The 17471-nt window shown below is 38.2% G+C and overlaps 2 protein-coding genes and 1 long non-coding RNA gene across 11 annotated transcripts in view; 1 reads left to right on the forward strand and 2 right to left on the reverse strand.

Moving 5' to 3' along the window:
* LOC128263812 (uncharacterized) overlaps window positions 1-13930 on the reverse strand; it is a 32059-nt gene extending 18129 nt beyond the window's left edge. Inside the window, exons 1-5 of one of the 8 annotated variants that reach the window (XM_052999067.1) lie at window positions 13637-13930; window positions 13330-13527; window positions 13254-13274; window positions 12733-13148; window positions 6679-9808 (exon numbers count right to left, since the gene is read on the reverse strand). In XM_052999067.1, coding sequence (XP_052855027.1) covers window positions 9766-9808; window positions 12733-13148; window positions 13254-13274; window positions 13330-13350 — 501 coding nt within the window. In that variant the 5' untranslated portion in view covers window positions 13351-13527; window positions 13637-13930 and the 3' untranslated portion in view covers window positions 6679-9765. Of the gene's footprint in view, window positions 1-6678; window positions 9812-11240; window positions 12535-12732; window positions 13163-13214; window positions 13275-13329; window positions 13528-13636 lie in introns of those variants that run through there. The other 7 variants (XM_052999071.1, XM_052999066.1, XR_008268526.1 and 4 more) reach the window with 7 other exon arrangements.
* Window positions 1439-1929, reverse strand: LOC128263814 (uncharacterized). The gene is made up of 2 exons (XR_008268527.1): window positions 1808-1929; window positions 1439-1721 (listed from the first exon to the last, which is right to left on the reverse strand). It is a non-coding gene; the product is annotated as an uncharacterized LOC128263814 (long non-coding RNA).
* On the forward strand, window positions 1691-4923 carry LOC128263811 (zinc finger protein 83). 2 transcript variants are annotated; one of them, XM_052999064.1, is made up of 6 exons: window positions 1691-2422; window positions 2509-2709; window positions 2773-3193; window positions 3252-3525; window positions 3575-3778; window positions 3838-4923. In XM_052999064.1, the coding sequence occupies exons 1-6, from the start codon at window positions 2267-2269 to the stop codon at window positions 4271-4273; spliced, it is 1692 nt and encodes a 563-aa protein (XP_052855024.1). In that variant the 5' UTR covers window positions 1691-2266; the 3' UTR covers window positions 4274-4923. The 2 variants fall into 2 exon arrangements, with proteins under 2 accessions (XP_052855024.1, XP_052855025.1); XM_052999065.1 differs by having other exon boundaries at window positions 1692-2422; window positions 3590-3778.
* Window positions 13931-17471: the final 3541 nt, after the last annotated feature.

A 17471-nucleotide genomic window follows, 5' to 3' on the forward strand; every position in this document is an offset into this window, starting at 1 on the left:
TGCGTGGTAAGAGCGTTGACCGCAGAAACATATGCAAACTATTTTATAAATTACACCGTCAAAGTCCGTCAAATTAAAACGGCGGTAAGTTTTTGGAACGGCAAAGCCTTATGGAACAACCCTTCCACGGATGGTGGATGGATCTCTGTGGAAATACGCTATAAAAGAATATATCGCTTTGAAATATCGATATATCGATATAATTGATATTTGTCCCAGCCATCTGATATTCTGAATTGATGAAAATTCAGCAGCAATATACTGAATTTCGGTCAGATGTTCTATACTGAAAATTTTCAGCAGGCACTGCTGAATCTAGTCAAAAAATCATTAGTAGCCAAATATAACAAATTCAACTTATTTCAGAGGCAGTGATGGAAACTGACCTACAAAACTGTTGAACAACTCTGGTGAATCAACTGCTTGGCACCAGTGTAGCAAACTTTTCACAAGTAGTGTTCCGGACCAAAGTTGCCATATCGATGAAAAAGGTCCCAACACAATATGTTTTGCACAAAAAGTACATTAAATTAAGGGGTAATAAGAACAAAAATACTTTTAAACTTAACTTAGATAATTTACACTTCTTACCATTTAAAAGCAAGCCGAAAAGCGCTTGCTAAAAATAAGTCCCAAGAAAATAATTATTTTTTATCATACAATGACAATCCTTGCTTTGTTTCTATAAAATTCGTAACCGAACTAAAACAGGTGCGGCGGATTTGCAAATTGAGGTGCCATCACAATATAATTTTTAAAAAGTCAAATATATTACTATTACTACTATGTTACGCTTTTTCCATGCAGTCCATCCCCAACAAATCGTTGGGATTTTTGGAAAAAGTGAAAGTCTGTTTTCCCCAGAGCACATCAACCTTCCACCTTCCAATTTTAGCTGATCTTAACTGCCATAGCTCATCAAAACATAAACAAAGATGGTTGACCTGTTGACATTGTTCACGTTTTGACGAGCCACGGCTGTTCAGATCAGCTGAAATCGGAAGGTGGATGTGCACTGTGGAAATCGAAATTTCACATTTGTTGAAAATTCCAACCGTTTCCAACGGATAGACTGTGTGGAAAGAGGGCATTACTCCTTCAAATTTAATGTCGGACTAACTGGGAAACCTTGGAACGGCAAAACCTTACGGACCATCCTGTTAACGGATGGTGGATGGATCTCTGTGGAAATAGGCTATTAAGACAGAGACTATCGTTGATACGAAATTTACAAAATTTTCAACATCCCTTGTATCTTTGAAGTACTTAGATGACTTTTACTTGGCCCTATTAGGATTTTTGGAGATGGATATGCATTTTGAACCAAGTCATCGGTTGTAAGGACAGTGACTGTGAATGTAACTAACTAAACAAATGCCAATGCAATTTTGAAAGACTAAAGAAGTGTTGATCCATTTGACTTGCGGTGCAAAATGAATTAACGGGAATTTGCGTTATCCAAATTATTGGCGGGAAAAAATCAATTTTGTGTTCTTTTTTTCATCTTTTGATCAGCTGCTTTTGCAATACCGGGTGCCTGTTTGAATAAGTCGCTACATCGATAGCAGCCACAAAACATCGATGTTTCCAAAAAATTTAAATACATCGATACATCAATGTTTCCCCACCTCTAATTAAAACTCCTGCTCGACTGCTCTCTCCCACAAAGTTGTTCTCTCTATCTCTCTTCAGCAAGCGTAAGAACCAACAGCCAGAAAGTTCTAAAGGTGAAATTTGTTAGAGAAAGAAAAAACAATAATAAATAGTTTGCTTTCATTCTAAACAAAATAGAAGTGCATATACAAACACATCGCGGGTCAAGAGTAACTTTTAAAACTAATGCAGTTAAAACATCGGAATCAGCATCAATATTTTTAACCGTTTCCTTAGCGTTGTGATACTCAGCTCAGGCGGATTTTTGGTGTGCTCTGGTTGCGTAAAAAGTAATTGTAAAACCCAAGAATTGCCAAGCACAAATCGTGTTTGCCAAGGAGTCAGAACAAAACAAATTTGTTGTGGCCTAAGACAAAGGAAAAGTACTGCGGGAATTCGGGTTTTTGAGTGGATTCCATGTCACATACATATTTTCTGTCTCATCGTCGCCATTTTTAATCAGTTGTTTTTTCACGGGCTACACTATATGCAGCTCGCTCGCACATTCGGGAGAATCGGCGTCGCGTGTTTCAGTGTTGAAAAGCGCGTCGCAGCTGCCATAAAATAACAATAAGGCATCGTTTTTAATTAAAAATACATTATTACGCTCAATATGGAAGACCTCACCAAAAACATTATCTTCGCAAATGCTATTAATGGACAACCTGCCACAATTCAATACCAGACGGCGGATGGCACCATTCTTAAACAGCCTAAAATTGAGGGTCAAAAAACGGAGCAGCAACCGACCTTCTACTACACGACAAATGTAAGTGCTAAATTCTATGTATATATGTATGTATGTATATAAAAGCCAATTCCGAGAGTCCGCAGTTCATGTTTGATTTTTTGTAGGGTAATGGCGGCACCGTAAATCTCGCCCAGTTGGCTACCACGGATGACAACAAGACGTGCTACATAGCTCAGCCAGTGGGCGGCTACAACTATGCTCTAGTCAATGGAATGCCGCTCAACCAGGGCGCAGCACTAGGAATCGCCACAGTAGACGCTCAAGGCCGCATCCAGATCGTAAACCAAAACAAGCCAATTGCAGCAGTTAGTTTAGATGGTACAAAACATGTAGAGTTCGGTAGAGCTCAATGCCCTTTTCCTTTGCAGAACACCATATCCAACATTAGCTTCAAATGTGACGTCTGCTCGGATATGTTTCCCCACCTAGCCCTGCTTAACGCCCACAAGCGGATGCATACAGACGGGGAGCAGCAACAGCAGCACAACACCCAGCAAGGGGGCAGCGAGTCTATTGCTGTGGTCAGCGCTCAGGGCTTGGTCCAGGCGCAGAACATCATTGGCAATGGTCAGATGGGCCAGATACAGATAGTGTCTTCCGATACTTTGGAGCCTGTGCAACAATCTGTGATGCAACATCAGCAACACGAATCCAAAGCAAGCAAGTGCATTAACTGTGGCAGCCCGATACTGCAGCAGTCCAAACGCAAAGGTTCGAAGCAGGTGCGTTGCGAGTCCTGCATGCAGGCAGAACAGGCGGCGCAGCAACAACTTTTCGTGGCGCAGGACGGTAATTGTGGTGTCAAACATTATGTTTTGAAAAGTCGTAAGCTTTTTTTTTTGTACAGGTCAAATGGCGCATCCCGTGCAGATCATATCAACTACTCCCCAGGCCCAGGCACAGCTGCAACAAATTGTAGCCGCGCAGACAGGCGGCTCGACGCCCAAGCGGGAGCCGAGCATTGGGTCTGGCCATCACCCAGTAAAAAAAAGAAATTCCCAGCAGATGACCAAGTGCCAGAAGTGCAATGGCTCCGGGGTGGTGCTGGTGGGGCAGCACTCTCACGCGGGACACAGCGGAGCTGGCGGAACGGTAAAGCAATCGGTCTCTGTCAAAACTGAGTGAGTATAAAATCTAAGTGCAAACCAATTCTACGCTAACAAAACCAAGGTGTTTGTCCTGTAGGAATCCGTCAAAACCCTTCAGTTGCAATATTTGTGGTGGTCTTTTCTCACGCTACTCAAGTCTTTGGTCGCACAAAAAGCTTCACAGCGGCGAAAAAAACTACAAATGCAGCATCTGTGGACTGGCCTTTGCGAAGGCCGTTTATTTGAAAAACCACGCGCGTATTCACACGGGCGAAAAACCCTATAAGTAATAACAATATTTTTTTGGTCTTGAATCAAGTTTCTTAAGTTTTTGTCTTTATACAGATGTCAAACCTGCGGTATGCAGTTCTCACAGTCGCCACATCTCAAGAACCATGAACGTACGCACAGCGGCGAACGGCCCTATGTGTGCGGGGTGTGCGACAAAGGATTTGCTCGCCACGCTACGCTTTGGAACCACAGGCGCATCCACACGGGCGAGAAACCGTACAAGTGTGAAATTTGCGGTTCGGCTTTTTCTCAGGCTGCCCACCTTAAAAACCATGCAAAAGTGCACTCAGGGGAAAAACCCTACAAGTGCGAGATCTGTTCGGCTGCGTTTGCTGATCGATTTGCGCTTAAGCGTCATCGCGGCATACACCAAAAGTACGGCCAGACGGCGCCTCGTCAGACCAGTAGTGATGGAATGATAGTGCACAAGCAGGAGATTCCTGACATGGATGACGAAGCCCAACAGGAGGTGATCATCGGCGGGTTATAGATAAGACCAACTGGTGCAAATCCAAAGGCGATAGGCAACTTAGAGAAGCTGGCAGAGCAGGGCTTGTTTTCGGAATATGAGACAGGGGCAAATTCTGCTCAGCCATTTCCTGGAGGATATTACTACCAGTTGCCTTTACTAGCGCAAAATCTTACAAGGAAAGCTGCTTTTTCTCAGAGATATTGAGGGGTGGACCAACGAAGCTCTATCATTAGTACTGAATAACTAGGCATCGCATTATTTTAACAGCAGGCTACTCTGTAGGCTTTTTGAAACATGAGGGGCACCCCAACAGCCCTTTTTACGTTAAAAAAACGATTGGACATAATTTATTTAGTAGCTTGTAAAATATACTTCAAATTACCTTTAGTTATTAACGCACATATATGTACTAATAATATGTATATGGCATAGTACATTTAAGTGTTATAGATAATTTCCTTGCCCAAATTTTAGACAATGAAATGGACTAAAAGACGAACGGGTTGATACGGAGGCGACCGAATCCGAAAGGCAAATAAGTAAGAATCTGCGCAGGAAAAAACATTCATACATAAAAATGTATATCTGTTTATACAACAATGCGTTTAAATACTAATTTACTAGTAAGTCAGAACCTATTCAAATAAAATGTATTTATATTTAGGTAAGTATTAAATAACGCAAATCAAATAGATATTTGAATAAAAAAAATGAACTAACGAACTTAGCTATACTCCTTTAATATGCTAACAGATAGCTAAACGAATTCAGCGAAAAGAAGTTTCAAAAAGTTTGATAGAGTTAAAGAACCCCCCTTAAAAAAATCTGCTTAAGCCATAGAGTAAAAAACATATAGACATAATTTTCTTTGTCCAACCTCTGCAAAGAGTCTTGTTCGTAGTAAAATTTAATTTCTCACTCCATTTATCAGATTTTTGGTTGAGCTTGAAATTTGGTCCACTAATGAATTTTCAGTTACACTGTGCAGAGCATAATCACCATGTTGCTCCAGAGTTTGGGCAGAGCAAATGGTTTATACCTGTTTCTTAATCTATGCTCTAAACCAGCGGTCGGCATATAGACTATGATATACTGGCACTTTTTTCAGTGAGTAATTTTTATACCCTTGCAGAGGGTATTATAATTTCAGTCAGAAGTTTGCAACGCAGTGAAGGAGACATCTCCGACCCTATAAAGTATATATATTCTTGATCAGCATCACTAGGAGAGTCGATCTAGCCATGTCCGTCTGTCCGTCCGTTTCTACGCAAACTAGTCTCTCAGTTTTAAAGCTATCTGCATGAAACTTTCCCAAAAGTTGTCTTTCTATTGCAGGTAGTATATAAGTCAAACGAGCCGGATCGGACGACTATAGCATATAGCTCCCATAGGAACAATCGGAAAAATAAATGAAAAAATATTATAACTTTGCTGTTTTTAAATTTTTTTTTTTGTTCTTCGACATTTAGTAATGGTTTAATATTTCAGAATTATGGTTTAAATTTTATCAAAATCGGACGACTATAGTATATAGCTCCCATAGGAACAATCGGAAAAATAAATGAAAAAAAATTATAACTTTGCTGTTTTTTAATTTTTTTTTAGTTCTTCGACATTTAGTAATGGTTTAATATTTCAGAATTATGGTTTAAATTTTATCAAAATCGGACGACTATAGTATATAGCTCCCATAGGAACAATCGGAAAAATAAATGAAAAACAATTATAACTTTGCTGTTTATACCCTTGCAGAGGGTATTATAATTTCAGTCAGAAGTTTGCAACGCATTGAAGGAGACATCTCCGACCCTATAAAGTATATATATTCTTCATCAGCATCACTAGGAGAGTCGATCTAGCCATGTCCGTCTGTCCGTCCGTCTGTCAGTCAGTCCGTCTGTCCGTCCGTTTCTACGCAAACTAGTCTCTCAGTTTTTAAGCTATCTGCATGAAACTTTCCCAAAAGTTGTCTTTCTATTGCAGGTAGTATATATATCGGATCGAGCCGGATCGGACGACTATAGCATATAGCTCCCATAGAAACAATCGAAAAAATAAATTTAAAAAAATTATAACTTTGTTGTTTTTTAATTTTTTTTTTAGTTCTTCGTCATATAGTAATGGTTGAATATTTCAGAATTTCGATTTAAATTTCATCGAAATCAAACGACTAGATCGTATAGCTCCCATAGGAACAATCGCAAAACAAATACAAAAAAATTATAACTTTGCTGTTTTTAAATTATTCTCTTAGTTCTTCGACATATAGTAATGGTTAACTATTTCAGAATTACGGTTTAAATTTCATCAAAATCGGACGACTATATCATATAGCTCCCATAGGACCAATCGGAAAAAAAATACAAAAAAAATTATAACTTTACTATTTTTATATTTTTTTTTATTTCTCCGACATATAGTAATGGATAAATATTTCAGAATTACTGTTTAAATTTCATCAAAATCGGACGACTATATCATATAGCTCCCATAGGAACAATAAAAATATATAAAATAACTATCTAATAATTGAGCTGCAAATCATCACAGCTTCAAGTTTTTAAACACATACGCAAGTAAATCATAATTTTAATTTTTTTAAAAATATTTCATTCTTGCAATAGCTGCAAGGGTATATGAACTTCGGCTTGCCGAAGTTTGCTTTCTTTCTTGTTTTGGTATCGATTAGTTAAAACAAAAATTGAGCAATGAATGAGGCCAAAATTGTTATGTCATAAGCCGATAACAGGCGTTAGAAATGTAATGAAACGTCATGTCAATGTTTGATAAATGAAGTAATGGGTACCTCGAGATATACCGGCCGGGTGCTAGACTTGATGTCAAGAGTTTTTGACAATACGTCATTGGACCCTCATTTAGAACATTCAACATGCTTGTTGAATTTAACAAAAATTTTTTTTGTACCTGTAGGTAAATATGATGTAAGTAGAGATGGTTAAAACTATAATTATTAATATTGTGAATACAATCTATTTGTACGCAGTTTCTTGTTTTTCTTGATAACTAATTGATTTATTAATTTTAAACAATGGATTTTGTTCATATAATGTTACATTCATGCTAGATACTATAATTATACCCTTGCAGGGTGTATTATAATTTCAGTCAGAAGTTTGCAACGCAGTGAAGGAGACATCTCCGACCCTATAAAGTATATTTATTCTTGAACAGCATCGCTAGGAGAGTCGATCTAGCCGTGTCCGTCTGTCCGTCCGTTTCTACGCAAACTAGTCTCTCAGTTTTAAAGCTATCTGCATGAAACTTTCCCAAAAGTTGTCTTTTTATTGCAGGTAGTATATAAGTCGGAACGAGCCGGATCGGACGCCTATAGCATATAGCTTCCATAGGAACAATCGAAAAAATAAATAAAAAAAATTATAACTTTGCTGTTTTTTAATTTTTTTTAGTTCTTCGACATATAGTAATGGTTAAATATTCAGAATTACGGTTTAAATTTCATTAAAATCGGACGACTACAGCATTTAGCTCCCATAGGAACAATCATAAAAAAAAAACTTTGGTGTTTTTAAATTTTTTATTTTAGATCTTCGACATATAGTAATGGTTAAATATTTCAGAATTACAGTTTAAATTTCATCAAAATCGGACGACTATAGCATATAGCTCCCATTGGAACAATCGTATAGCTGCCATAGGAACTATCAAATAATTAAGCTGCAAATAATCATAGCTTCAATGTTTTTAAACATACACGCAAGTAAATCATAATTTTAACGTTTTCAAGAGTATTTAGTTTTTGAAAAAGCTGCAAGGGTATATGAACTTCGGCTTGCCGAAGTTTGCTTTCTTTCTTGTTTTTTATTCGTTTATAATCTTTGAAATAGTAAATTTTATGATTCTTATTTCTAAATTTCATTGAGTTAATTGTATTATGTTGTTTCCTAGTATCCTTTTGTTGAATATTTCGCAATCTTGTTTAATTTGTGTTCTGCTTAAATTATATGTTACAATGATGTTAGATTCAATATATTTTATAGATTCACTCTCTGATACAAATGTGTGTTGACAATTCGCTAATTGATTCGTAAGAATTTGAGAGATACATTGATCAGTGATTATACATTTCTTGTCTAATATTTTTGCTGTATTTTCCAAATAAAAAACATTGTTTTTATTCTAATTTGTCATCTATGTCAATTTGTCGGCCAATATTATCTGGGTATTTTATAATTCTATACTTTTGGATTTATTTAAATGAAGTTGGTATAACAACTAAAATAAAAGTGTCTTTAGTCTGGCTACTTATCCAAGCTGAAGTTTTGATTGATAAAAGTTTTTCTTCGTCTATGTCATCCAACTCATCATGTTTAAATATTTTAGGATTAAATATTCCTTTTCTTGTTAATTGCAATCCCATTTGTAAATCTTCAACATATTCAAGGAAAATATTTAATGAATATCTAAAAATGTATAATGCATACATTTCTTCATCATCTTTTACAAGTATTTATATGTCTTCGGATTGTCTATTTATTATTTTAACTATTTCATTAAAACTTTATTTTTAATTACTTGAACTTGTTAATTTTCTAATTTATCTTCTAACTCTTTTTTATCATCTTCCTCGTTTTTTGTCTTTGTGTAGAAATAATTCCCTTGATTTCATATTTTAGTTGTTTTAGTCATAAGGCAATGTCTGATACGTAATTAAACTTGTTTTCGTATTTCATAAAGCCCTGATATGTTTCTAATATTTTTGTTTTATTAATTTGTATCATATGATGTTCGTAATTTATAGGTATTTTTACAATCCTGTGTTCATAAGTAAATAATTTGAAGTGATACGTGTAATACTAGGCCAGCTTACTCTAGCCAATATTGCCTACGGCACACCTGCAGTCTTGTAGATAGGCGTTCGATAGCGAGCCTGCTCTTTCTCAACGATGTAATAATTGGTAGTATTGATAGTACCTTCCTATTAAACTCAAATAAATAATATAGTTTTAGAGTTAAGTTAGCTGATAAGCCAGATAAAGATTAATCCATTGGCGAATAAATAAATACATGCTCATTTGTTTCGTCCACGCCATTAGCATGATCATTTTCAAATTCAGAGTCAGTACTGTCAGCTTTTCTGGAATGATTAGAGTGATTAAGCGCTTTACCTTTTTTAAATTTACTTTATTACTTTATGACCTCTGTTAGTTTCTTGCCAATGCTTTTCGTCTTTCTGTTTTATTGCTCCTGTCTTTTTGAATGGGTTTACTAATTTCGCTTTACGTTTTTCAGCTTTGGTATATCTAAGATTTACTTTATGTTCTTCGCGGGTTTTGTTAATTTGATCTATTTTATTTTCTTTTTGTTTTTGCATATACTTGGGTTGGTTCCATACCATAAAGAAAGATTTGAGCAGTGGTTTTACCAGTGGCATCATGGGTTATTTCATGATTGTAAACTTACGTGGTTTTTTCATATTCATTAATTTGTCTTCAGCATCTGAGAGTGTATTTATGATTCTAAGTTTTTCGTTAATTTTTTTGAACCCTTTCTATATCAGCTATACCATTTTTACTACTAGTGATTTCAATATTCAATATTAATACTTTCTTTCTGTAACCAGTTTTGTAATGATTCGGATACTAGGCCATGATCTTGATCCATTTTAATAGTTTCGGTTTACCTATCATTTTAAAAAATTTGAGTAATGATTTTTTACATTCAACCCAGTCTGTGGATTTTGTTTTTATAATAGAAATGAATTTTGAATGAATTTTAATACATGTCAAAAAATTGCGTTGGTCAATAAAATAATAGTCAATAACATATTTATCACGAATGTTTTGGGTTTCAGGAGTCTTTTCAAAAAAGAGTGCAGACCTTGCATTCATTTATAATGATTTGAATAAGTTTTTGTGCGTCTGAGAAATAATACTTAGTTTTAAAATCGTCATACAGTTTTTTTAATGCCTTGATGTATCGTATTTTCATGTATTTTTAATATTTTTTCGTTGAAGGCTGCATATGTGGGCAAGTTTGGAAGTATTACTGAAGTTTTCATTAATTTTGTACCAGTGTTTGGTTTAATTAAGTCATATAAGCTCGTTGAAAGATAGCAAAGTCATTCGTCATTATTAATGAACATAATAAAATTGTGTCCACATATGAATTTTATAATTATATCTTTGCTAAACGGTCAGTCAAGTCACTGTAAATTATTTTGTTAATAGTTTTGTTAAAGTAGTGATTAAGTTCGTTAGGCGTCTTGATTTCCTAGTTTCAAATATTAGTTGGTGATTAAAAACGTTAATAGGTCGTTCAGTTATCTGTATGCAATTGCCATTATCTTCTTGTGCACTATGCACTGTTGCTGCAGTAGTTTCTAATTCATCATCATTTTGAAAAACTTCTTCAAATTTTTTATCTTTAGTTTCCTTTTTTGTAATTCTTGATAAATCATCTGCTACGTGATTCTCTTTTCCTTTAATGACTTTTATTTCATAATCAAACTCTCTAAGTTTAATTTTCCAACGTTGTAACTTCATATTAGGTTCTTTTATATTATGTAACCAAACAAGCGGTTTTAGTCTGAGCATATTTCAAAACTTCTTCCAAAAAGATAAGGGCGGAAATATTTGGTTGACCATACTATAGCTAGTAATTCTTTTTCAATAGCTGCGTAATTTAACTCATGTTCATTTAAAGTTCTACTGGCGAAACAAATAGGTTTACCTTCTTGTGATAAAACAGCACCTAATGCATAATTGCTTGCATCTGTAGTTAAATCAAACTTTTTTTCGAAATCCGGATATGCGAGAATTGGGTCGTTACTTATTAGAGTTTTTAATTTTTCAAATGCTTCGTTATAAGTGGGATTTTTAACATTTATTTTGGCTCCTTTCTTTAAACAAAGAGTCATTGGTTTTTTCGATTTTTGCGAAGTCTTTTATGAATTTGCGATAAAATCCGCAAAGGCCTAAAAACGATTTTATTTGTTTCGGAGAGTTTGGAATTCTAAAATCTTGAATAGCTTGAATCTTATTTGGATTTGCTTTGATTCCTTCAGTTGTAATTATATGTCCTAAAAATTCAGTTTCTCGTTTCATAAACTCACATTTATCTAATTGCAGTTTAAGATTTGATCTGCGAAGACGTTCGAATACTTTTCTAAGAGATTGGATATGCTCTTGCAAAGAGGTTGAAAATATGACAATATCGTCCAAATACACAAGACAATGGGTACCTATTATGTCGTTAAATAATATTCATGCAACGCTGAAATGTCGCGGGGGCATTTTTTAGACCAAATGGCATCCTAGTATACTCATAGTGACCTTTCTTTGTGGAAAATTCAGTTTTTTGTATAGATCCTGGGTCCATTTCAATTTGATGGAATCCTTAAGCTAGGTCTAATGTTGTAAAGTATTGACATTTACCCAATTTATCTAATATTTCATCCATGTTTGGAATAGGAAATTTGTCATTTATGGTTATTTCATTGAGTCCTCTGTAATCAATGGCCATACGAAATTTGGGAATGCCCGATGCATCCTTTTTCTTTCGTACCATTACAATAGGACTACAATAAGGAGATTTTGTTTTCTGATAATACCTTGATTTATCATTTCCTCAATTTGTTTTTCTACTTCTGTGTCATAAATGTACGGATAACTGTATGGTTTCCTATAAATCGGTTCTTCATGTTTCGTTTTTATTATGTGTTTGATTTCGTTCGTGAAAGTCAAATTGTCACCTTCGTGATACTGAATATCAAAATACTTGGACATTAAATAATGAAGTTCAGTTTTTTCTTCATTATTTAAGTGATCGTCTCCTAAAAAATTATTTGTTAAGTCTGTTTGCATGGCATAAATATATTCGTCATCGTTTGTTATACTGGAAAAGGTTTGATTACGTTCCTCTGTTGTATTTATCATTGGGAATTCGTAATTATTTAGAATAATAGTGTTTCTCATGAAATCAATGTTGGCTGAGGTTTTATTTAGAATTTTTCTTCCTATAAGAATATCATAATGATTTGAAAAATTAAAAAAAAAAATGTTTGCCTGTGTTGCATTTTCAGTTGAAGCCGTCTGATACGTCAGCAGGTCCCGCTATCGATAAGATTCGGTGGTGACACCTACTATTGATAGCGGGAGAGGATTTAGCTATTTAAATTTAGCCCGGTTCGCTCGTTAACTGGGTTAAATAGCCTTGAATACGTTTGCTGACCCATCTTGAGAGAGCGGGAGGGAAAATGGCGAACGACTTTGGTGTAGGTCAGGGTTTTGCTTTAGTTGCTGCAATAAGTCGTAGGAGAACAGTCGTGGAAAAATAAGTTCATATGTGCATTATTAGTGTTTAGATAAATTAAAGTGAGTGGTTATTTATTTGCAATAAACTTATGAATAACAGTATTTTTTGTAAATATTAAAGCCACCGGGGACCCTATCTAGAGGGCCCCGGAAATTTAAAAGATTTGGGAAGTGTACACTTACCAGGCGGACCTAACCTGGTCGTCGTCCATTAGCCGCAGCATTAGCCGCAGCAGCATTGGCCGCAGCAGCATCAGCCGCAGCAGCATCAGCCGCAGCAGCATCAGCCGCAGCAGCATCAGCCGCAGCAGCATCAGCCGCAGCAGCATCAGCCGCAGCAGCAGCAGCCTCCAGCGCCAGCAGCTACAGCGACTGTCTCCGAGACGGCCAGATTCCCTCGGTGAGTCCGTTCCGGGAACGAATGCCCGCGCTGGCCACGTGGTCATCTCCAAGTCCACCGACGCACTGCCTCCGGCCCCTCTTACGCGGACGCTGCGCAATCCTCCGGACCAATTGGCTCCGTGCGGACTCGCGCTGGTTTTCGCCGCTAGCGATTTTTCCATTCTGGCTGCAGTTTTAACCACATCCGACGAGGAACTCTGCAATAAATAAGCTTTCGTCATTGTTTTTGTAATATCACCTAGTCCAAATTGTCAAGTACTCACTGTGAAATCTAATCTAAAATTAGAGGCTTAATTCCGAACCCTGGCCGCGCGTCCAACTACCTATAAATTGGGTCGCGAAATTTAATGACTTGTGGGATTTATTTAGCGTACTCACATTTTCAGCACATCCCTTCATTTCCCTTGGAGCTCCTCAGGATTAGGCGACCCGGTTGGCAAACGCCTCCAAATTAGTGCCGTGCGGCGATTTTTGACTGACACTTGTAGTATTAAGCGTCTAAAAATTTCCCTTCGGTTGTTGCCGCTTTGACCGCTTTTCATCTGGGCTACGGTCTGAGATCGGCCTTGAGTGTTTCTAACGAAAAGAGTAGATTATTAGTAGGCATCAATAATGAAAGTATTTATTTATTAATCTTGCCCAAGATTAAATGTGAACAAGCTACCGAGATGTTTGTGTAAGTTACCTTGGGCGGGGAGATGAGCCGATCCTAATCCACCAGGAATAGACTCCGGTCTGCCGGAGATGGGGCGTGCCTCCTACATCCTTTTGGGGCACCCAAGGTTGGGTGGGTGCGTCGTGGCAAGGACATCGAAGCCACCAATTTCGTCCAATTGTCAAAGTTTTGATGTAAATATAGCTTTGTTTTGTTTTGCTTTGTGGTAGAGATGGTAAATCGTCAAGTTAGTGACGTGAGACGTCCGATGAGTCGGAATCGATTGTTCGGACTGCAGGGCATAAGGGTACTCCGCCCTGGGACTCCGTGGCTAGCCGGCGCTGCCCTCCGGGAAAGATGCAGTTCCGTAACAATATGGCGCCCACTTAACAAATAAAATATGTGATAGCCGAGTCGACGGCGTCTCGCATATTATTATCTCCAGCCAGCCCACGAACGGTGGCTTGCATGACACACATGCAATTGCACCGGGATGCGGACTGGTGGAGAAAAGTTGTTTAAATTTTGTAGGAAGAAAGGGAGGCTGTCCACTAGAGGTAGGACAATTGCTCCCGAGACACAGTTCACAGAGATTAGCTGTGATTTGGCGGTGACATCCTCTTCGAAGGAAATCGAAGGATTCGCATTCCAGGTCGTCCGTGCAATAAGCACGAAAGGTTAAACCAAAAACTGTGATAAAACTGTGATATAGGTATTAGGGACATATTTTTTTGTTAACGTAATTTTAATGAATGTTTTGTTTTGGGGTTACAATGTAGTTGTTTGTTTTGTGCAGATCCTTGGGTTTCCTGGGTATTTGCGGTTTCATATCATATCGGTTTAAAACTTAAATGTGTGGTCGTGACCCGTGACGTCGTCACGCGCTGCTCGGCCACCGCGACTTGAATGAAAAACGCGAAGTCCAAAAGGAAATCCTATGCGATCCTGCAAACAGCCGTCCTTAACTGGCGACTTTCAGCACAGCTGAAAGTTAGTCCAGTTGACGAGCGGCTTGTTCAGTGAAAATTCGGACGAAATTGTAGACGCAAGACGACTGGCGCGGAGTCTACCGGCTGGTGATCGGCTCCATCTCCCCTTATTGAGGCTGGAAAAAAAAAAGATAGAGAAAGAAATTTAGTCTTGAGGGACTTGTTTTTTTGATAGAAGCTAATTATTGGTGTGTATTTGTTTAGCCGTAGGTATTTGTTGGTCGTTAATATATTTTCTTATTTATTGCTTATTTATTCATTGTTTATTGTTACCATTTATTTATTATTATTATTTAATGAGCTTGTAATAAAAGTATTCGTATTATTTATGTGCATATTATTTGGTGGTATTTATTTATTATTTATTAATATTTACTAGCATTTAGCATAATTTATTTATTTATACATAATTTGGGTTTTTGGTTGTTACATTGAATTCGGGGTTTTAGAAGTCGTGTCAGGGGTTACCAATATTCAGGATGGAAAAGCGACAAGGCAGCAAGCATGATCACCTGCTTCGGTCGAAGGGTTTTCCAGGCGAGGATGATGAAAAGATGTGGTCCACGGATGTGGAGGGCGCTACCGAGGCTGGCTTGCCGCGCAAATCGGAAGGGTTGCCCAGGACTCCGCTAGCCCGTTTGCGCGAGGGATTACAGCGAGAGCAACAAGGACCACCGGACCCCGAGCCGCAGCAACACCTAAAGCAGCAGCAGATCCTGGAGGGAATTGGTTCCGCGGCGGATGAGTTGTTGCAGCTGGGCGATAAATATGCAAGGCTCCACGATCCTTTCCTGGATTCCGCGGCAAGGTCGGCCGTCAATGTGGCTTTGGCACAGGCGGCGGAGACCCATCGGAAGGCCCAAGAAGGCGGGATTAATCAGGCGTTGAGGGACGAGATCCGAGGGGGCTTCCTGGAAATGATGAAGCTGATGAACGAGGTATTAAGGCCTGCTGCTCAGCGGCCTCAGCTTCCCTTGGAGAGCATGCCGGATAAACGAAGGCGTCCGGATTCAAGGATCACCGCAGGAATCCCTGGCCAAGCCCCGCAAGGTGCGGTGCCGAAGCGCACACAGGTCGCCGGCATGGACGGTTCCAGGCTACCTCCGCCGAGGGTGCCACCCAAACCGCCGAGGAGGCCGCTAGATTTCCAGGAGTTGGAGAGTAGCAGTTGTAGTATCCCAGAGGTAGGTGTTCACTAGATATTGTTAGTTTTCTAGCGTATAGACGGATCGGTGTTCGTGCACTTCTTGCATGGTTCGGTGCAAAGCTCGTCGGATATGGCGTGGGTCTTCCTCCTCATCTATATATCACACCCGTTCTACTACGAAAAGTTTTAAGTGCACCATCTGTACTTTAATGATTGGTCAAAATATTGTAGATATCGGACGACACAGACGGACCCTAAAGAATATATATTGGGAGAAGAATACCAGCAATGTGGGTGGCTTAGGTGTAGTTTGCCCCCATTCTCTACCCTCCCGACCTTAGTAACAGTAGAAATTGCTTGCTGTTACCCCTTGGCAAACGCTTTATTGTAGATTAAATCATATTCGAGAAGGTTGACAACAGCATCTCTGTACTAGCAGCTGACCGTATTTATACAAATTATTCGCTCATATTAAACGGTAACAAAATTCAAGATAATTTACATAAATTCTTCATATTCATTCTTTGTTCCTTTGTTTCTTTTCAGTTTCTGAACTTACATTCTAATAATTCATGTTCTTCTTTTTCAATTTAACTTCTTAAATATATTTTGTTTAGACATTCTCTAATAATTAATGATTTTACTTGATAAATTTAATGAAGCTCTTGGTTATGCCCTTTCTTAACACATCCCGGTTAAATCAAATTATTTTTGTTTAGATATATATATGTATATCTACTGTTGTCGTTAATAAAAAACTTACGCACATATTTTCCGCTGCCGATTCGCTGGGCCCATCGAAGATGCAGGTGCTGTTTAGGACTTCTCAAAGAGCGTGGTTATTTTAATTTAAACGGGATTATTAGTAGTGGCATCTGGCATTCACTTAATTTATATGCTAAATAAAAAGAAACAGCTAATAAGAAAAAGAAATTTATATGCTAAATAAAAAGAAACAGCTAAATAGAAAAATGTCTAATTCTCAATAACAAAAAAAAAATAAAAGTTCAAGCTAAATCGGTATCGCCGACGTCTGTCCGTGTAGGCGCTGTTTTGCAAGTATGCGTGCTTGCATCGGTTGTTCTCCGTAGAAGTGCTAATTCCTCTTCTCAAGTTCGCTGCGCCGGTCTCCTTTGGGCCTGTTTATTTTCCGCCCAGAAATGGTATGATCCGCAGGTACTTCCGAAAGGCTGTTGTGCGGGTCTGCTGCCTTCTAGGTTAGGGCTCCACGTGTCGGTATGGGTTTCTCCAAGTTCCGGCCAGGTATCACTCGTGCTCCGCTCGTAGTTCCGTATGCGGCATTTACGAAGATCCGGTTGCAAGCGCTCAAACCTGCAGCAGCCTTAGCTTGGCTCTGCTGGTATGGGGGTTATGGTGTCACGTGTTGGTATATGTGGGCTGCAGCAACGCACAGATTTCCGAGTTTCGCAGCAAAATATAGGCCGGCCAGGCACGGTGATGTACAAATATGTATTTTGTTATAAAGATGTAAGCGCAACAGCGCCCGCGACGAGCGCGTGTGCTTTCTGGCCGGCCTCCGATGAACGTGCTCTACATACATGGACACATTGTGAGGTTCACTCGCATATTTCAATTAGCACAAATAATTACCCTTGTTTGAACGACTTATTGTTTTAACAATAGGCTCTTTTCTTCTTGTAAGAGCGCGTGGTCTATGTCCTCTCTGGCTTTTGGGGTACAGTTTATGCACGTGTCGAAATTGCAAGTT

The sequence above is a fragment of the Drosophila gunungcola genome, unplaced genomic scaffold (genome assembly GCF_025200985.1).
Source record: "Drosophila gunungcola strain Sukarami unplaced genomic scaffold, Dgunungcola_SK_2 000019F, whole genome shotgun sequence".
NCBI lineage: Eukaryota > Metazoa > Arthropoda > Insecta > Diptera > Drosophilidae > Drosophila > Drosophila gunungcola.